The sequence below is a fragment of the Xyrauchen texanus genome, chromosome 16 (assembly GCF_025860055.1).
Source record: "Xyrauchen texanus isolate HMW12.3.18 chromosome 16, RBS_HiC_50CHRs, whole genome shotgun sequence".
Classification (NCBI taxonomy): Eukaryota; Metazoa; Chordata; class Actinopteri; order Cypriniformes; family Catostomidae; genus Xyrauchen; species Xyrauchen texanus.
Window position 1 is genome coordinate 1,638,855 of NC_068291.1, and position 22,841 is coordinate 1,661,695.

The following is a 22,841-nucleotide window of genomic DNA, read 5'->3' on the forward strand; positions in this document are numbered from 1 at the left end:
ATATTTTTTTCCATAGAGATTTGATCAAATCCTTCATAAAAGAGTTGTAAGCCATAAACCAAACCAAGAAGCTTTGAGGTAAATCACAACATTACAAACTTTGATTTTAAGCAAAAAAGTATTTAAAAATCACACAAAGATACTAGACTGTGTACTAAATGTCTTTTAAGGAAGGAATGAACTACAATCCATTGTGTATGATGTAATCAAATTGAAAAACATTTAAATTATTGCAAAATATTCAGATATATACATTACAAATAAGTACTTTGAGAGTGTAGGGAGAGCGACTGGATTGCGGCATTCACAGTGCATCATGGGAGTGGGCGGAGCTGCAGAGATCTTTTGATGTGCTTTGTTCGCCAGTGATTCTCTGATTGGTGGATTTTCCCCCTCAAGATCATGGGTAATGTAGTTCTTCACCAGAAATGACTGATTTCTAAAATGGTGATTAACAACTTTGGACCTCATGGTGGTCTGTCTTTAAAGGTTATAAGTTATTGTTAAAAAACTGTTCACAGTTCACATGGAATGTTACTTCCAGAACCAGACTGTTGCTCTCTATTGGAAGGTGTGGCAGTAAGTTTTTGTTGTTCTCCTGTATAATCTTGTAGCAGACTGTGAACACAGAGGCTCCATGTTCACCGTGTCTTTACTCACACTTCAGATACTGCAGTGTCTGTGCTAATGACTCTTCTAGTAGTTTGAGAATGTAGTGATAGCTGTGGCGTGTGTAAGTTTAAACTTGTTAGACCTCTTTTTTTCTCTCTTCATATTTCTTGTACTCTTCTATACATTCATTGCTATTACAGTGTAACGTGTGTGTAGAGGTGTTGCTTGTTTAGTCTGTGATTACACAGTGCTGTAATCAGAACATCACCTGCATGAACATGATATCTGTACCCATTGAATGCCCTCATCTCAGTGTGAATGCTGGGATACTGGAAGCAGGCAGGGTCAGCCCAGGGTCACATGACTGAATCTGAGGTGCACACGCAGGTGCATAGAGTGCCTGGTATAATATTCTCAAATGGTCATTTATACAATATAGAACGCCCACAACAACATATCACTACAGTGAATGATGCAAATTAAATCCTATGGGGCATTATAGTGACCTGATCTTGTCACATGTTATACATGTTCTGATATGTCAAAAATGTTTGTAAAAAGAAAAACCCACCAAACCATCAGTAAAAAAAAGAGATTTGTGCTTCAAGACCAGAGAACGTTAAAAACAGAAGAAAAGTCACATTTATAACATATATAATTCACTGGATTATCCAAAAATAGACATTATTACATAATGATTTAATGGCACCCCAAGTTAAATACTAACATACAGTACAAGAGGCATCAGCATGTTTATCTGGAGTCCCACTGAAACTCCATCAACCCCTACGCCTAAACCTATCCTACAAATATTAACCATGCTTTTACAACAGTAACCATGGCATTTGCTATAAAAACATAGTAACCACAAAATTAACTATTCCGGTTACTACGGTCATGGTTACTACAATATTACTATTGTTTTAGCCATTCGTTTTCATAAGAGCTTAACCCAAATCTTAGTCTTCCTAGAATTTTACAAAAGCAGCAATACAATCTAGACATGACTGATACCGACCAGGAAGGGAACACGTGCCATCCACAGACCCACCACTTACCCCCTTCACTTTGACCAAATCACTGCGAGGAAATCAACCTTTATGTTGTAATAAGTTGAAGGTGGAGAAAGGAAACGTGATGGGCAAAAATGTGAAATAAAATCATCTGTACTAACCCATGTAGTGTTGGGTAAGTTACTCAAAAAAAGGAATTCAGAAAAAATGACTAATAACTGATTTAAAAATTGTTATCAGATTAATAACTTTTACATCTTCAAAAAGTAATCACATTACGTATTATCTTTTAAAACAATTGCCATCAATTGTGTTGAATTGAATTGTCATAAAAATTTGGTATAACTTGAATATTCTGTTAGCATGATACAAAATTACTCAAACCATGAAGATTTTGGTCATGTCCCCCAGCCCTACTTCGCAGATCATTTTTGAGACCCAGTTTTGTCTAGTATGGAACCGGCTGGGTCGGAAAGTCTTGCGAGAGTTTTATTAGCTGTAGTTAAGGTAATTATTTGGGTTGAGGTTAGGGTAAGATTCCGGGTTAAGGGTAGGTGTAGGTTAACAAAATATAAGCACAATAAACACAGTGGATATGTGCAAGACTATTGATTTTCATAATACATTAGTCGGTGTTAAGGATAATAATTGGGCTCTGTCATCTTAATGTGACCCCGATCAGATGCGTTTCAGAGGTATATACCTCAGTGCAGTGCAGCACTTCAACATGGTGACTAATGGATATTCAACAATTAAATAACAACTATGACATCGCATTGCACAAAACTATCAACGTAAGAAAAGTAAGAAATATGAAAAGCTCCAATACAGAAAGCGGCACAAAACCGCTTATGCTCATCCTGAATGCAGAATGACGTGCTTCAATGTAACTGGAGTTCTTCAGGGCGATCCTCGCTGCACATTCAAAAGCGCAGAACTGCAAGGTAATATTGCGACATCCTCTTTCCTTGTTTAAGCATGACGTCTGTTGATTTGTTCATCACTGATAGCAATGGTGTATCAAGACGCTGAGATTCAAATGTCGTGTGTCCAATTAAAACTACTCAAAGTCAAGAAAATGCCACCCAGACTACATTTTCAATAATTATTGGCTGCCAAAATCACAAAACCACAGAAATTCAAGAGATATTTGGAAACCAATCCTTGTACCTATGCAGTTCATGGCTATATTAATGCATTTTAATGTTTGATTGAAAAACTTTTTTGTTATTTAAATTTTTTATTTGTACAATTGTACAATTTCTTTGATTCTGTATCAGCAAGTTTGGTTCAGTTTTGGGTCTCCACATGTAAAACCAGTTAGATGAAAGTTTATCTACAGTCCACTCTGAATGTCTTCCACTTACCATCTTTATAACAAGAAGAAAACGCCTCGTCATGCTAATTAAATAAAGAGGAAAAAAGTGAAGCCTTGGCTAATAAATGAGTCCGTGCTGATAAAGGCCTGTAGCATTGACTCCAGTAGAACAGACCTCATTGTTTTCTCACCCGAATCTGGACCAGTGCCACGTGGGCCGACTCCCTCGACCACTAAGAGCGTTTAATATGCTGCTGATTTTTTGGATGAGAATTAGAAGCTGGTTTGTCTTTTGAAAAATGAACTGTTGTAATATGATCCTTCATTGGTCCTTCTTCAGCACTGATGTGGAAACAAAAAAAACCCAGACTCTTACTAGTGAATAAATGAGCCTCTTTGTGTGTGTGATATATTTGTGTAATAGCATTCAGATCTTCCTGAGTGCAGTTAAATGCTTCTTTAGGAAAGCCACTGAATTGTATTTAATTTCCTGAAATACAAAAAATAAAAAAATGTCTTGAGGTGTAGTAACCATTGTATAAGCGGAATAATGACTTCGTCCCCTTGTTAAAAAAAATAATGCACAACGCCGGAATGGACACATTATCACCTCGGGGTGTGCAATATTTTTCAGCAATTCAACAGAACATCGTCAATTATGTGAAGTGTAACGCATCGGATAAGAGATGTCCTCCACATATCTGTATATCACTGAAGTTTTGCTTTAAAGAAATTGTCATCATTTACTTATCATTTATTTATGTAGAACACAGAAAGAGATGTTTTAATTAACATTTTGCTGTGTCTTTTTTATATGTTTGAGGTTGATTGTGCCTAGCAGAAATGGATTCCCTTTAAAGGAGCAATAAATATCATAAAATTAGTCCATGTGGCTTGTGCATCAGATTTCAAGTCTTCAGAAGAAATGCGATAGTTTTTGATGAAAACAAACTGAAATTTAAGTCATTTTTCAGTGAAGATGCACCAAGTTCTTGCATGTGCACACACACAAGCCCCCTTTCACTGTCATTACATAGAAAATAACTGCCAGGATATTCAAAATAGTCACCTTTAACATATCATTAAAAACAATAACACCACAAAAATACCATTATAGGAGCTTTGTGTGAGGAATACACCCAAATGTAAGTCTGCTGTAGCTCTCAAATGAAATATTGCCTCTTGACATTGATGATGCTTGTTCAAAAGACAAGCAAGAACCAATGCCAAATGGACTACTTTTATGATACTATGATAGCACTTTTTAGGTTTTTTAGAGTTTAAAGGGATAGTTCACCCAAAAATGAAAATTCTCTCATTTATTCGCCCTCATGCTATCCCAGATGTGTATGACTTTCTTCTGCTCAACACAAAGATTTTTAGAAGAATATCTCAGCTCTGTAGGCCCATCCAATTCAAGTAAATCAGGCCTTTGAAGCTCCAAAAAAGAGATAAAGTCAGCATAAAAGTAATCCATCAGACTGCTGTAGTTTAATAATTTTTTTCTGAAGTGTTCCAGTTGGTTTTGGGTGAGAACAGACCAAAATATAACACATTTTTCACTGTACATCTTGTCATTGCAGTCAGTCTCTTGGCACAATCATGATTTCGAGCTCAATTACACGACCTAGTGCTTGATGTAGTCACAGAGCGCTAGATGGCAATAAAGGAAGTGTAATTAAACCTGAAATCATGATTGTGCCTAGGGAAGGAGTTTTATTTTGGTCTGTTCTCACCCAAAACCAACTGGATCACTTCAGAAGACTATGATTAAACTACTGGAGTCTTACCCATTCAATCTAATTATATGGAAAAGAGTATGCAGAAAATTCTTCAGGATTTCTCTTTTTGTGTTCCATGGACACAGGTTTGGAACAACGTGTGGGAGAATAAATTATGACAGAATGTTCATTTTTGGATGAACTAGATCTGACAAATTTGAACGTGTTAATATATGCAATTAATGAAATATAACTGATGTGTTACTCCATTATCATGTTTATTCAATTTGACATTATAACTGTTTCATTCTGTTCTGTGTGACTCTAAAAACTGATCAGAAACATCAGAGCTGATTGGAACAGATCGGAGCAGCGTAGCTGTCTCTCTTACACACACACACACACACACACACACACACACACACACACACACACAGTCCCAAGTGGAGCACCTGACTATCAGTGATGGAGAAAGACTCTCCTTCAATTTAATAATAATTCAAACCCAGACGGCATGTTTAACAAAGGTAGCGTCATTTTTCTTTTAAAAAATGTATTGTGAGATTAATCATCATTACATTTCCATCCAATGTGTTAAAGAAAAGAAAATGGTAAATTCTGGGTAAATTGGTGTAAAACAGAAATGAAAATAGAAGTCACTGTTGCTCTATTATTAAGCGTAATAAATTACAATTTAGAGCATGCAGACAAAACACTCTGACAAACTTCTTGTTTGCTAGCACTCAGCGGTAGATGCCTTGTGGGAGCGGAAGTGTGTCAGACAGTTCTGAGATCTAATAGTAGAATCAGAAATGCTAAGAGACATACATAGGAACGTAATTCATGTTTTAAATTCTACCTAATACTATTTTAGAAATGTGTAACCAAAGTAATGTACTTAGAAGTAAGATAGATTACTATAACTAATTGATTTGAAATAAGATTACACCCAACATTACATATATTGACAACTTTACAAAGGTAGTAAAGTAGAAAAGTACTGTATGTGTGAATGGACTTTACGTGAGCTTAGAAGTATTTCATGACAATTGCTGTATTTCATCACTGACCTCATGCAAGCCACTCCACCCTCGGTTATATTGTTTATGAAAAGACACCCAAAACCAAAAGCAACTCTATTCATTTCTGCAGTGATGCGGGAGACACCCAATGCGATTATACGGTACGGGCTTGTTATTGTTGTTGTGCTGAGTCGGTTTTCACCCTTCCCTCTATTCAAGAGCCCAACGGCTCGTAATAACACTCCACGCTTGATCTTCCCATGCTTGTGCTTATTTATGTCCCTCACTGTGGATATTCTGTGGCAATGTTAATGGGCCCTCCCAGCACACACTAAAGAGCCGCAAATGCTGAAAGCGGTGAGCGAGACCGCCTGTGAGGCCTGAGGTGTGGGCAGGACTCGTGTCTGCTCCTAATTGGGGGAAAATGCATTACACATGTGCTCTTGGCTGCTTGCTGTTTGAAGAGCAATGTAAATTTGTACGAAGCGTGCTGTTTGTGTCTGTATGTGTGTTCTGGAGTAATTAGTATGGGCTGCTCGCCCTGTGTTTCAGCTTTTGTTGTGTTTATAGCTGATTAAGGAAAGATGTACTGTTCTATAACTCGGTTCAAAATCATTTGCCTTCATAGGCAGCTGCCTTCTTACCAGTCTTTCCTACATAATGCTGTTTTTGCCACAGGGGGAGCATTGAGTTTATTCAGTGAATGATTCGTCACACTGATTCAAACCGATAACTTGTGAATCCCGCCCACTTTTTCACCCATCTTGGTTCCAGAGGTATTTTTCCCATTCATTTCTTCCATAGGGATTTCATAAAATACTTAATAAAAGAGTTGTAAGCCATGAACCAAACCAGTAATCTCTGAGGTCAATAGCAACATTACAAATGAAAATCGGAAAAAAAGACTTAGGTACAAGACTGTGTACTTAAAGGAGACCTATTATGCCCCTTTTTACAAGATGTAATATAAGTCTCAGGTGTCCCCAGAATGTGTCTGTGAAGTTTAAGTTCCAAATACCCCACGGATCATGTATTATACCATGTTATAAATGCCTCTTTTTGGGTGGAATCAAAAACACGCTGTTTTCGTGTGTCTCTTTAAATGCAAATGAGCTGCTGCTCCCAGGCCCCTGACATAGCTCTGGTCTCTGTGAATACAATCAGAGACAATGGTAACTTTAGCTGCATTAGCCATGGAATCCTCTAACAAGCACATTCGGAAAGGCGATTTGCAAACATTCACAAAATATAAAGTGCGATAATTACATCTTCAGGATATAAAGCTGGAACAGTTGATACCGATCCTGCATGAGAATCAAACTTTTGGAAAATCCTGCTTTATATTGACACTCATTCACAAAGTAGTCCGGTGTAAAATGATTTAACATACACACATTTTTGTAAGTTTTGGGGCACATTTCCTTGTCCCCTGTGTCTTCAGTGGCTCTGATGCCTTAAGACACTTATGTTCACTTTTACAGGTAACAACAGAACACTTATGAAGCTTACGAAGCTGAGACATTATTCTTCAAACTGTATCTGCTCCAATGTGGGGAAAAATGGTGGACTGTGTGTCGATTTCATCAGAAATGAAAACATTAATTTTGACACACTTTTTTGGATTAATAGAAATATAAGTGTGGCAGGGCGGAGGGCGGGGCCGGGTCGTGATCATACACACCCGGTCCCGTATTTGGCTAATCAAGCCTCCTGAGGGATAAAGCTTGACTGCAGAGGATCGTGTGGGAGAGAGAGAGAGAGAGATCGTTTACGGACATGTCCGTAATATGTGTGCGTTTGTCTTTTAAGTTGGTCATTAAAACTATTAATTATATTATCAAGCCGGTTCTCGCCTCCTCCTTCCCGGGTTTCCGGCACCAGTGTAAAGTATTCAATGGAAAGGAGGAGGCGAGAACCGGCTTGATAATATAAATAATAGTATGCAAATGTTTTGAGGCCTTATTTTGTTATTTTAAGTAACATAAATGCAGACGTGATGGTTATCTCAAAAAAAAAAAAAAAAAAGATCAGATTCCAAGCTTTCAAATGATACCTCATATGCATGACTTATGGAAACAGCGACTTTAACGTTTTAAGCGTAAATGTTTTTTGCAATATAGTGTCCCCCTTTGGGGAACTCCATAGAGTTTAATGTGTTGAACCTCGAAGCTAACGTTAGGTCTGTCTTAAAATGGGATGTTTACTTGCATATCCAGACTGTTGCGCTCTAGAAAGACGTGCTAGCTTGGCATTATTTCATGGTACACAGTCTTTTTCTCTCATCACATTCAATTCCAATAGCAAGCTCACAACTCCAGTGCCATTGAAGGCTGAGTAGTGGTGTAGTAAATGAGGGCATTGAATAAAATAATGCCATAAAAAAAGGCATTGAATGAATTATATATATATATATATATATATATATATATATATATATATATATATATATATATATATATATCAACATTTCTCTCCTTTCTTGGAAGGATTCTGTCTTGTTGCAGTATAGTCTGGGATTGACTCTCTGTGAAGGATACATGCAATACTGCCTCAAGAGTTTTACCAAAATGAGTTATCTTAGAAGGCATCATAATGCTGCAGCCCACCTTTTGGTCTTGAGTATGCTCATGATGTGGTTAGAAACCGCTGTAAATCTATTACTGTGTTCCACAAGCTCTCATTGAGTTCATTTGAGAATCAGCTGACCTAATAAAAGCATGGTATAAGTAGTGTTTATGAAAGTTTTCAGACATGCAGCCATTGTAGTATGTCATATTGTTTTAATGGAACATCAGGCCTATTTTTATTCTATGGCATCTGTATGTAATTTTGGATTTTTTACATATGATGAAGTCTCCTACATGACATTCTACCTGTTTGCAAATAAATGCATGATTTTATATACTATACCATGTGTTACTGGATAAAAATTAAGTGATCTAAATAACAGATTTGATGTCATTGGATCAATGTTGAACTGGAACTGCCAAATGCCATAAATGTCTTAAGTGGAGGTTTATAAAAGCAAAAGATTGCTTTTAATTAATTAAGCAATTGCTCATAAACTAGTATAGAAAAGAGTTAATTTGTAAATATCCCATTCATGTTCTCCATGGAGAGAATACCAAAATAAATGTAAAAAAATTATATATATATATATATATATATATATATATATATATATATATATATATATATATATATATATATCTCTTTCAAAGCTGTGTTTTTATTGTTGCAGGAAAGTAGAACGGTATATTTTAACATGGTGAATATAATAATATTGATTATACTGTACTACATTCAACTGACTGACATGTAAAACTAACAATTACAGTTTGTTGTAACAGTGTGTGCCATTAAGGAGCGGGTTTATTGCAGATAAATTATGCAATAATAATAGACAGGCTTGTGTTTGAGACAAAAGTCTTAATATCATTCAGAGATTGAAGGCCACTAACCGAGCAAACGTTGTCTTGAGACATAAACAATTTTGAAGATGGGTGGTGTTACATGTTGGCCTCTGTGACTATGCACATGAATCTTGGGTGAAACATTTGATATTAAATTAGAATGTTGTGATCGTACATCTTACACCATCTGAACATTCAATGAATCTTTGTGAAGATCTCATTCATATTAGGAAGATCTTTCCGCTGAAATAAAAACGTAATTTGAAGTTCACATTCGGCGATGCTCGACTTGGTTTTGCAGATGAATATATAGACGTAATCCTCTGGTTTCTTTCGTGTATGGTTGCAGACCACTTCACAATTTGTTCGCTCAAATTTGTACATACACCGACAATTACTGGTCAAATGAAATTGATACTTGATACTTCCAGAAGGATTGTGGAGAAAATTAGTTAAAGTTGGTTCCCTACATTCTCTTTGATAGAAAAAGTCGATCTTCAACCATTTCACTAGCCATGGTCATCAACCTTCAGAATATTTTCTGAATGTGCCGACTTACCCACACTCAGGAATAAGACACCTTTTAAATCACATGCTTGACAAAATGGTAAAAAGGAACCCAATTAGTTAAAACATCTCTTAACCACAAACCAATGGTCAAACACACATCCTGTCAAAACATCCAGTCTATTGTTATCTCTCAAACAGACATTCGGTCTACTTCCGGGTATTGTTGTCAAACATAAACATCTGTCAGCTACATCCGGCCACACCCGCTCATCAATCAAATTGACGTATGGTACCCTATACTAACTACTATCCTAACTGTTCAAATGGGTCACATGGAGCTAATCATATAGACAAATACATGTGAAACAATGTTTCTGAAGATTGTATTTTCCCCCAAAATGCACCAGACATTGATCTGTTGGTAGACAGAGTGATACCATGAAATTTTGTGTAAAGTAAGCACAACACAGGCTTATCATTAATATAATACCCTACAGAGGGATCAAGCATTGCCACACACTTAAAGCTCGCTTTACCAGCTCTGTTCATGCAAGAGTGTGAGCACAACCATTCTCTCTTGTGTGAACGTTTGAGGGCAGTAGGTGGAGGTGGGATGGGGGCAGTAAACTTCCCCTCTGTTCGATAAAACTTCCTTTATACAAGACTGCTTTTTCGCTCACACTCTGTTCCAAATCTTAGTGAGCTGCTTATGTTGCATATTAAGGCATCATAAGCAGAGTCGAGAGAAATGTTAATTGTAAAATTTGTTCTATTCACTTCTGAAAATTTAGTTAATCTGATTTAAAATTGAATTTTTAACCCAGTTTATATGTGTGCTGTGTATATATCTGCTTATTACAGTAACACATCACTAGCTTAGCAACATGCTAAAATCAACTATGAGTCTCATAGGAGTTTCCATTTTGTTCAATTAGACAGCTGTCTATGCAGGCTGTAGACAGCGAGCCAATAATTAAGACAGATATGCCCTTTTTAGTGATTCGTTAAACAGATGCTATATTCAGAGTCCTATAGTGCCATTCTTCTTCATAGTATTATCTTCAGAGAAATTGATGTCAGAATATCTGAAGAAGATCTTTGACCGTAACGCTGTAAGATATTACTGATTAGCAAGCTAAATGACAATGTGCGGGCTTTATATATTCTAAATGTTATAAATCTTATGGGTTCAGGAGTGACGCAAATACTCTGTATACACACAGAATGGCAGTTTACAGGATTCACTCTCTGATGTCACTTCACTTGCAGTGTTTACATGGCTAATGTATCTTCTTACATTCCTGCTTTAATTTCTTTATTTAAATTTACAGATGCTCTTGAGTAGCTGATTCCATTCAGAGGAGGTGTGTGTCCTTCCATTTACCCATCTAACTGTGTGTGTGTGTGTGTGTGTGTGTGTGTGTGTGTGTGTGTGTGTTGCAGAACTGTATGGTTTTGATGTCCTCATTGATTCAAACCTCAAACCGTGGCTGTTGGAAGTGAACCTCTCTCCATCACTGGCATGGTGAGCGACAGTAAACACACTAATCCCTTAATAGCATTTGAATTGTGTGCATGGTTATGTGTTTTGATATCTTCTTCCACTCAGGAAATTAGTTAAATCTGAAACAGTCATGGAAATTAGTGTATATATGTCATTGGCTAGAATTTGCCCTTTGTGAGTGCAATTTCTATGAAATAATTTAAAATATAAGCATCCAATAATCTGAACGACATTCATACATGACCATTTGCCTTCGTCCATTTGACCTTCTGAATAAATGTTCTGTTTTTGCGCTTCTTTCCCCTTTAGACTTCACTGTTGACACCTAATGTAATGATTGGCTAGCATCTTTGCGTATGAAATACATTTTAATGTCCCAATTCTGGATGGCAAAAAAATGACATCCTATCCAATACATCCTTTTAGTTTGTCAAAATGGCCAAATATTTTCTAATTCATTGACCTAAACAATATATCGGCCTGTTGCTACTGTTAACACAACATACCTTATTCATAGTGATAAAAAGAATGTAAATCAGCTAGTAGGCAACCGGTCAGAAAAGAGTGCCCTGTGCAACTGTATTTGTAAAACAAAAGTATTTCTTGTGTTAAATGTGATTCTATGTTTGCCTTTTGTGGAGTTCAGTTAAATTTACCATGCACTCTTCAGAGTGTTTTATGCTTTTCATCAGTTTCTATACTTAAGCTGTAGTTTAAGTCAAGTGAACCAGTAAGTGCTTAAGGCTACATCTACATTAACCCAACGTTTTCTTTTTTGAAACGCTCTCCGTTCACACTGCCATTTTCAAGTGTTTTCCAAAAGTTGCTATTCCATAAAGAAAAGTATGAAAACACTTAAATCCACTTACTGCACATGCGAAAGATCTAGTCAGCCTTTGCATGTACTGTCTGAAACACAATTGTCCCCCGAGTATTCCGAGTAAACTTCACGTCGCCTTTAAAGGAATGCATTGTGAAGGTTGTACAAAGTAACATTTATCTTTTGCCAACAATATCAAAGTGAATATGAATTACACCATCGTGATTGTTTTGTTTGAATGGATCACATGATTGCATCACATGACAACAAATACATCATAGTTTTTGGACGTCTCCATCTTCTCTGTCCACACTACAACGTGAAGAAGGCATTTTCAAATGTATCCATTTGGGAGAGTGTTTTCAAAAAGCTCAGTGTTCGCTGACAAAAACACCGTCTCAGTGTGGACGGAAGGCCAAAATATAGAGAAACAGATGCATATTCAAACGTATTCATGTAGACATAGCCTAAGTCTACCTTAAAAGCTAAATGTACCTTAACCTAGTGAAAAACACTCAACTGTGATGTACAAAAGCTGAGATTTGATCAAATGTTGAAGCTGTTGATGTCTGTGCCAGAATTGAATTGAGTGATATGACTACTGTTTGTGTAAAGGTGCCAAGTGGATGTGTAGTGTTACAAACCAACATAAATTATACACTACTGGTTTCATTTATAAGATGTGTGATATATTAACCTACCAACTTCTAAGAAAGATAAAACTCTTTCCTCCCCAAATGAATGTTCAAAAACAACAAACAATACTTCGATAAACATGGTAAATATACACACAATTAGGGATGTAAGAAACACTGATACAGTATCTACAGTAGGTATCACATCAATACTAAAAACAATTATTTAAGTAATTAATTGGACTTTTGCAATCTTTTCTTTTGTATTTCTGAATGAATGAATGTGTTACATTTATGTAGCGCTTTTCTGACCCTACACTAAAAGTGCTTTACACAGTTTACTTGAATACTTTATACTGCTGTTAGATACCCCCCAAAACACTTCAAGTACTGTTAGCTTACTGTTAATAAGAAATACTAGAATGCTGCATGCCATTGTTTTAATGTGCTAATCTTTATATTCATATTTAACTTAAAATAGTCAGGTTGTTTTTATTTGTGTAGCACTTTTTTATCAAAGCCGCTTCACAGCAGGTCAATTAGATAGTGTATTATAATAAAACTCCTAAGTAAAGGAATGCATTCATTAACATAATAGTTGTTTCTGGGTTTCGAAATTGATATAAAGAATAGTCAAATTTTATTGGTATTAGCTACGGTAATTTTGGTATCGTGACAGCCCTACCCTCGATTGTTTTCTTTGTGTCAAGCATATCCTCATGAGCAATTTGTCTAATTAGAGGGAAATTCTAAATGAGCACTTGAATGAGTCAAACACAAGCGTGCTCTTAAGTGTGCTGTAAACATGCCTATAAACATTTGGACTGTGCTTCTAAAAACAGCACAGACTGTTGTGGTTTTTGAATAAAGAATGGAAAAGTTTAAACATCTTCACATGTGTAGTGTGCACACATTTTCATTTACTCTTGTATGACTTTGTGTTTGTAAGTATAATTCTGAGAAAGTCATTTAGTTTCACTGGATGCAAATCATCTAGTTATGTTTGTTCTTATTCAGTTACACAGCGGTCATTATACAAAAATACTTGGCCGCAGAATGATGTCATTGACCTATCAGGATCAACCATTCCACAGGACTGTGACATAAGTCAGAAAAGTTCTTTTGCATTACAAGCTTTATAAAAGAGTATTCTAATGTTTTTCTTTTTTGTGTTTCAAGTGATGCTCCTCTGGATTTGAAGATAAAGGCCAGCATGATATCAGATATGTTTTCTCTTGTGGGTAAGTTTCATGTTTCTCATGCTCAGAGTTCATTCCTAACCCTAACCAATCCTCTAATTAACTGCCTCTCTTGCAAATTTGCACGTATAATGTTCAAAAAGCATAGAAAGGTTTACCCACTGTTTTCATGCACACAGTCATTGAAAACCTGGAAAATCTGGGAACTGTAACATTGTTTTTTGCCAGTCCTGGAAAGATAATGGGTGATAAAACTTAAGTCATGGAAAAGTCATGGAATTGGATAGTGATTATAATGTATATGTTTATATTTTCTGTAAGTTTAGCTCTGAAACATTTCATTGACTAGATATTGCTATTACTGTTGTCTGATTTGTTTTTCAGTCATTTTTTTTCAATGAATGTGTCAAACCAGTTCACAAATTGATCTGAATGATGCATATGTCTGGATATGAATATGAAGCAAAAAATATTAACTGCTCCGTATTTTGTCTTGTTTTCCAGAAAGAAAAAAAAAAAAAAAAAAAGAAAGAAAGAAATATATATATATATGTAAGCAATATCATCACACTTGCAATCGTGCAATATGGCCCTATATCATCACTGCTGTGATTTGGCCACAGGCACGAATGCCGTATGTATTCAAAGCCGTGTTGATTTAGGGCCGTATAGCATGATTGCAAGTGTGATATTGCTTATATAACAGTTCAATGAACAAGTAAATTACTAAATGAATTAATAAAAAACAGTAAACATTTAAGTCAAGAATATTGGAAGATGAATTGAATTTGGTCAGTGCTAAGGGTTAGTCTCAGACTGCAGGAAATGGCCACAGACCATTCACAAATTGCAGCATAAATTGCAAGAGCATTCGGGGGGCCTCCAAAAGACATTTTGCCTAGGGCCTCTCAATGTCTAGAACCAGCCCTGAATCACTGATTGCTGTGTAGGCAGACATTGGCATTATGAAGTAGTGTGACCACAGTCCCGAAAGTGGAAGCTTTGTCCTTCTTTCCGTAAGTCATAAGCAGTGACCTGCATTTCAATTATTCATCTATATAAATTTTTTGCTGTAAAAAAAAAATACACATTAAATTAAAGCCCACCCACTTAAGGTCACGAGGGTACTGGAGCCTATCCCAGCTATGTGGGCCGTATCAAGGCAGGGAAACAACCTTAACTAAGGTGGATTAAATTAATATGTAAGATGCAATAATTCCATTAATATGATTTGCTGGGACAGATTTTCTTTTAATTTGTTTATTTAACAAAACTGAACTTTGGGCGTTTCCTGAACTACGTCAATATCTGCATATTATTGTCCGATGCTGAAGTAAATAATAAAAAAAATCCAAGGACTTCTACACAGTCGAAGATTTTTAAAATCAGAAATGTATTGACAGACATAAACTATTTAATAGACATTCAAATAATCATATCTAGGTTAACATTATATTAATTTCTAGCAGATACATCTCTGCCTATCTTCATTTGTAAAAGTCAAAGCTCAGTTTTCAGCTTTTCTAGATTAGATAAAAAATACATAGGATAAGTGGGAATAAACTAATGTGTATTTTTACAACATAAAAATAACAGGCTGAGTTTCCCGCTTACAAGATGCAACTTAAACTTTTACGATCATCTTAATTAACGCTGCTCGTTATTTTACATAGAGAACGCCTGTTTCCCAAAACAGCAGGTAGATTGCTCTTTATAAAGTAGAACTTAAATACTTCATTACAGGAGCTGTTCAGTCCAGCACTGAAACCTTGGCCAATATGTCCAGGAGTTTGTCTTCTCAACATGATAATAATATGGAAATACTGACAAACATGAAAATGATATGTAACCTTAAACCTTAAAGTTAATGATGATCACTGCATTTAATTAAAAATAATGATGACTTTGGTAAGATGGGGTTTCAGATTGATGTTCAACTTTACAGAGATTAATGATAGAAATGCATGCATGTGAATCATAATAAGGGGTTTTAATGTAGCCAAAAGTTTGTTTCTTTTGCTAGAAACTAAATGTACACGGTATTGTCATCCTTGATTTAATAAATTCATGTTTTAAGTTTTAAACTGCAGGCTCACGTTATTCGCATATGTCTTCTTAATAAATATCTTCAGTACGTATTTCATCTTTCTATTCATTGGCATAACTTGTGTGGTATAGGCCCGTGCAGCGAGCACCCTCGGGCCCCTGTTGGTAGCGATCATCTTCACGGCACCCTTTACCACGGGCCCATATGCAACTGCATACCCTGCATCCCCAGACGCTACGCCACTGTTTCTATTGCCTTTATACTTATGCTCAGGCCTATCCATAACTAATATTGTTGTTGTAGCCATACTGTACTGTTGTGTCATGTAAATTTAGATGCACTCGTGGTTATTTTTAGCCTTAACAGCGGTGCACAATATTTGGGCACTTCACAAGAACGGCATCTCTGATGTAGATGTTCAATTGTTCGGTTCACTTATAATATGCATTTAGAACGGCACCGGAGGAGCATTTTTACCAGAATTTGAATAAGAAGTAAATTAAACTACTGTGAACTTGCCTACAAACAGACACATACAGGACTTCCTGGAGAGTTCAGAATGTCAAAATAAAAGCGTGAGGGTTTAAAAAGAGCATGATTTAAATATATTACTGTTGTATTTAAATATATTACTGTTGTATTTCAAATAAAAATTAAAATTCAATAATAATAATATTAATAACAATTTACCCGGTTCATATAAAGACATAAGAGAAAGCTGTAAAATGGTAGAACAGTCCAAAATTGTATTTATAAGTACGTTCATACTCATAATTGCACACACACACACACACACACACACACACACACACACACACACACACACACACACACACGTTGGTCTACCTATCATTATGAGGACATTCCATAGACATAATGACTTTTATACTGTACAAACTATAGATTCTATCCTCTAAACCTAACACAACCCCTAAACCTAATCATCACAGAAAACTTTCTGCATTTTTACATTTTCAATAAAACATTGTTTAGTATGATTTTTAAGCGATTTGAATTATGGGGACACAAGAAATGTCCTCATAAATCACATTTATAGCATAATACCCTTGTAATTACTAATTTGTAACTTACAAAATTGTCCTCGTAAATCACAAAACACACACACACACACACACACACACACACACATACACACACACACACACACACACACTGTTGAACTGTGATTTACGCTGGGCTCAAGTGAATCAGTGAATCATTTATGTGAACTAGTTAATTTACATGAACCATCCAAAAGAGTTCCCAATGCTAAATATAAGCAACATTTTTATTTTTATAGGTTAATTTAAATCCGAAAGAACAGAGTTCACCTAAATGATTTGATTTTCTCAGCGCTACAGCTGCATTCACAAAAAATACACTGTAACAAATGTACCGTTTTGTGAATCAACAGCGCTACTCATTGGAAAATGTAGCTCGTAACTGGAAAAGATTCTCTATTGTTAAAATACCTGAACTACTAATCAATGTATTTAAGTTAGCATTGTTGCTAACACTGGTAATCATAAGCATCTGGCTGTGCTCATGGGAAATTCATGGGGAACCTGCATACAGGTCACAGCTGTTTGAGGTTTGTTAAACAACCGGTTAAGAAGATGGACTGCCTTCATGTTGTACACGAGGGAGAAGCTGCATTATGTTGGTGTTGCACAAACTGGGTGTCTCCTTCACATGGAGCCTCATATTGCTCAAGGATCAGAAACCACTTATTGGCCATAGTTGCTTGCTGGTGGGCTTGTGTCGATTTTTCTAGCCCTGCAAAGTCTGTAATGATTAAATGTGCTGAGCTTGTGAAGAAACCCAATGCCCTGCATCAGAGCGACCGCACTGAAGAGATGCCACATGCGCTGTTCATTAGCATAAGATGACTTACATGAAGGAATTGTCAACAGAACATGAGTCAGTGAGCTGTCACAGTTTGGCTGAGAAAATCTCTGGAGTGCACATTACCATAAAGATTGCTCAAGGCACACAGTTGTGTTATGATGATGCAATCGGCTGTCAACTCTCAGAAAGCAGAGATTTGCTCACCCGCTGCCTAGAGTGCAAATCTGAAGCCAGAGAGAGGAATGCTTACTGTAATCATTGATCTTTGATGGTTATAGGGGCTTTTGAGGCTCATCTTGTTTGTTTTGTGATCCACAATGTGGCAGGGCGGAGGGCGGGGCCGGGTCGTGATCCTACACACCCGGTCCCGTATTAGGCTAATTATGCCTCTGTGAGGTTTAAAGCCTGACTGCAGAGGGCCGTGCAGGAGAGAGAGATCGTTAGCGGACATGTCCGTAATGTGTGTGTTTGTGTTGTCTTTTAATTTTACCATTAAACTATTATTTATATCGTCAAGCCGCTTCTCACCTCCTCTTTTCCATTAATTCCTTTACACACTGTTAGGACTAAAACTTTAGGCTAAGCGTAGTTCAGGTGACCTCTCAAACCAGGACATCGGGATGTGGGTGAAGTGCTCACCCACCCATCTGACATAATGAAATGAGTAACAGTTGTTCCAAGAGATTGAATTAAAAGATCATACTTGTAGCTTTGTGTCTAGTGTGTTTTAGCCCTGTTTCTGGCAAATTTCATTAAATGAACAATAATCATGTAATGATACACAAATGTCATGATATGATAAAAAATAAATAAATAAACGGCACCCACAAATGTTTAGCTCAAACTCATTCAAGGATTCAACATAAATTTATTTTAAATCATAATTGTCTGACATTGGCAACAAAAAGAACTCAATAATAAAGTAACTTACAGTTTTTCACAATTGCTTTGGCTCAATTCTCGAATGAGAATAATTTGTTTTTCAAAACAATAAGTTTGTATCTCTGAACATTTAGTTTCTTGTTCACACCAGATTTGTATTTCTTTTTCATTTAAGCAATTTGCACGTGTTTTGGCACATGTGTGCAAAAGAGTAAGTAAAGTTGTCTACAGTTTGCACAATATCTGAATGCATGTGGCTTGCTGATCAAAACTGTTGATTCTCTGTAAAATTGTCATACTCTTCACAACTTCTAAACATTCTTTCATTGTGTGAGCCATCACGTGCAAAATGATCCGTTCAATTATCAAAATCTGTCAGACTTTGTATATTCCAATTCCATAAATATCTATGACATTATTATTATACTTTATTGTCCCATTCCTGGGAAATTTGTCTTGGACCACATGACACGGCCAGTGCACAACATAAATCACACACAACACAATGCATACAATAACATGCAATAATAAGCAATAACACATTTCAATGAATTATATATAAATAAAAAAAAAATGTTTGTGATGTCTGATAAATCTCTGGATAGACCAACAAGAGCGACAGGATGTCCACTGAGAAGTGAATGTGAATGAACTTGGGATGTGGGTGAAATATTTCATGGGAGGTGCCATTTTCAACCTCTAAAAAGCTCAGTGTAATACACAATAGCATTCAACTAGACAAAACGGACATTCTTGTATAATACAGTAAGAAGTAAGAAGTCAGTGTCAACAGAAAACTAGAACAATAATGAAATGTGTACTTCACAAACATTTCCAGGGTTGACTGCCATGGAAAAAAAAAATCAAAACATTTTGGCAAGTACGGCTCACACGATGATACAAAACTTTTCATTTTGGTGGCATTGGCCAATTTACTAGGTTTTGAAGCATAAATAAAATGTTTTGGGTGAGTTACTACATTTTTCAGACATGCAATAGAGTTGTGATGTCCCATAAAACAGTTGTGACAATTGCACTTACAGTTTAGAGAATGTTAAGACTGTTTCAAAAAATTTGCCAAATGTGATTGAGGAAAAACTGTAATAGCTCTGCATTTATTTAGTTTGATCAACTCACAATTTTCATGTTTTTCTTGAGAAAATTTGTTTGTCTATACTCAAGTCATTTGCATTTGTATTGCACTTTGCACAATTCACGTTTTTATAGAAAATCATGCCTTAATGTCTTTAAGCCCCAGTGATCAAGCTAGAAAACCGTAGCAAGAAAAAAAACAAAAAACTAGAGGATCCTCACCGCCTGGTTTTACGATGTATGCACATAATCCAATATTATGTAGCAGAATGATCAAAAACTGATTGGCACACGTAATTTGTTTGGCATCTTCCTCCTGTTTCACTTTGCATGTAAACATTACCAGTGTTTTTACCAGCATATAACTTGTGCGCAAGTTTTGTGCTCATACACATTTACATTTCAGCTTCAAAATCATGCAATAATAAGTGTTGTGAAATCGCTGGTTTCTTACGTTGTCAGATTTTTGAATAAGCTTGTTTTTGTTACTTACGAATATCTTGCTCAATGTCACGCTCCGTGTCATCTTGGAGAGTCTGGATGTTATATGCCACTTTCTGCTGCTGTCTCTGCCTTGCAAATCTATAGATTTGCACGGTAATGTCAGCATAAGTTAAACAACATGTTAGATGTACTGTAGCGGCGGGACATGGGGCAGCTGTTTGGCAAATTCAACAAGCTGTAACACTACCATCTTCTTTGGGTTTGCCATCGATCTTCTCGCCCATGTACTGTAGATATGTTGCTCTGTTTTTCCTGTGAGTGCTCAGCACACCCTCACCGTGGAGGAGACTGTTTTACGCTGGGCTCTGTGTTGTGCTGCTTGTTTTTAATTACACTATGAAGTGTTTATGTATAATGGTATTCAATCGTGAGCGTTGTATTGTACGATAAAATAAGATACAATATTTTTTTACACCCCCAATGAACAACAGTTACTTCAATTTTGAAATGTAGAGGAATGTTCCCGGTTCAGTAAAGCTAAATTCAGTCAGTAACGTTAATTAACACAAAAAATAAAATGTATTCGTCCCTTGTTAAAATATGGGTTACAGTAGCTGCGTTTGACCTTGAGCTGCAAGACCAAAATCGATCTGCATTCACACCATCGTGCCAATAGTCACACAACATTGGCCTAAAACCCACCCTTAATACTGGTGCCAACGTCGCACACCCCACCAATTTCACAACCAAGAGGGAAGCTCAAGTTGAGGTATCAGACTCTAGAGACTTGATAGCCCTCGAAATGAACATGGTGGAGACTGAAGCAGCCATTTTTTTGCTTGTTTTGGTCTTTGCTTGATGGAAAGCGAGAACTGATTCAGCAAAACATTGACATTGATCACACCTCAATCACCACTGTCCTTCTTTGGCCCAAGGGTAATTGCCGGTCCAAAAATGCTTGGCTGTTGTCCCTGAGGAAGCCCAGAGGAGGGACGATGAATCCCTGGAAGTGACAGCGGGAATGCAGCTGGCCCAGGCACACACTAGCACATCCTCATTTTGCCCAATAGTGGAGATGCAATTATTGAGGCACCTTCAATGGAAGTGAATGGGGCCAATCTGTAAACATAATACTGTTCCCTATTTTAAAAGCATAAGGGTTAAGTGCAGCACAATGCCTTAAGTTATAAGTGCAAAGTCAATGGGCATGGCCTTGAAGTTTTGGTATTTTCATGCAAGCGTGTGCCAAGTCTTGGCGCAAGTGGGTTTGGCGAAATCACCCGTGCAAAAAGGATTGACCTAGTGCAATTTAATTCTAAGGTTCTTCTTCATTTATTCAAGCTTCTGCGTCCTATTATGCAGTCCATTCCAGCATGTTCATACAACATTATTAGTGTAAATGGACTGTATGCAATGAATTGGAACATTCTTTCGTGCATTAACTGCATCCTTGATGAATGCATATTTCTATGGCAGTGGCACGCTACTTTTATACGCAGAGAATATGTGATTCTCATCAGAATTTGGATGTATTCTCCATTAAATTAATTATTTTTAATAATTTTCATCTGCTGACACACAAATCATGGCGAGTATTAACAGTTATTGTATCGGCACACACTTTCGATTTTAATTTGGAAACACTTTATTCATTTATTGAAACACAAAAAAATGTAACCAAGAATGTTTCTACATTCAAACTACACTTCTTTTTTAAATAAATGAGGGATGAGTTGAAATTATTATTATTAATTTGTGTTAATCATCAATATGCCACAAATGGTGTCCATTGGCCTTAACTTGTATTGAGCTCGAAACATTCCTTTAAATGGAAATCTAAAGTTTAAGACTAACCAAAACACGGGAATGCTAATAGACAGCTCCCTTCAGGTAATGTAGACCTCATTAGTTAAGCCTAACAGTTGAAACCTCGACTTGTTTACAATCTTTAGTGAATTGTTGAGGCACCAGGACAAACCTTGTTGTCTGGTCACCGTACAAATACTTCTGATGTTTACTTAAGTTGATATCAAAACATGTTGTCTTGTGACAGAAGAACTGATACATTTAGACTACTTGCCCATTCTTTGTAAAAGTTCAGGATTTCTATTATGGCTGAATAAATTTTTTTTTAAAAGGTTTGTCGATTAATTTTGATCATAATTTGAATGATCCCAGTATAGATTCTTAAAATGACATAATGGATGTTTTACTCTATACAGGGGTGCTCATTACTGTATATCAGTTGATGTTGTTAGCAGGCCAAAAGGAAAAGAGAGCAGAGAGAGAAACTACACAATAATCTTAAAATGCTTTATGTGTGTGAGTTGTGATAATGCAAATATTATTCCAACTTCCATGAAAATGCCCATTTTGGTGCGAGATTAACACAAAATCAACCATTTATGTCTAAAATGAACGTAAACAACAGGTCAAAGTGTATTTGTATCAAAATATCAAACTTGAGGTCAAATGCAGCCTAATAGACCCGTCTCTGTTTAGTACGTCATTAATATTAATGAAACAAAAATAACAAGAAAATGAGAAAACCACTTCCTGCTCTTGACTAGATATCTTTAGTAGCTTTAAAAAGTGTTAATGTATTATAATCATTGTTACAATCCTAAAAGGTCGTAGGGGTAGCAGGACACAACATTAAATAATTAAATGCCATAAGAGCTGGAAACAGAAATAACCAGAAGAGGGAATGTGGTTTATTATTTACAACCATCAATGATGGTATCGAGTTAATTGAAAAGGT

At 36.3% G+C, this 22,841-nt stretch overlaps 1 protein-coding gene across 1 annotated transcript in view; it reads left to right on the forward strand.

Moving 5' to 3' along the window:
- Positions 1-22,841, forward strand: part of LOC127656583 (tubulin polyglutamylase TTLL5-like) — a 78,330-nt gene that overhangs the window by 40,826 nt on the left and 14,663 nt on the right. The window contains exons 13-14 of the mRNA XM_052144965.1: positions 11,053-11,134; positions 13,748-13,809. Coding sequence (XP_052000925.1) covers positions 11,053-11,134; positions 13,748-13,809 — 144 coding nt within the window. The remainder of the gene's footprint in view (positions 1-11,052; positions 11,135-13,747; positions 13,810-22,841) is intronic.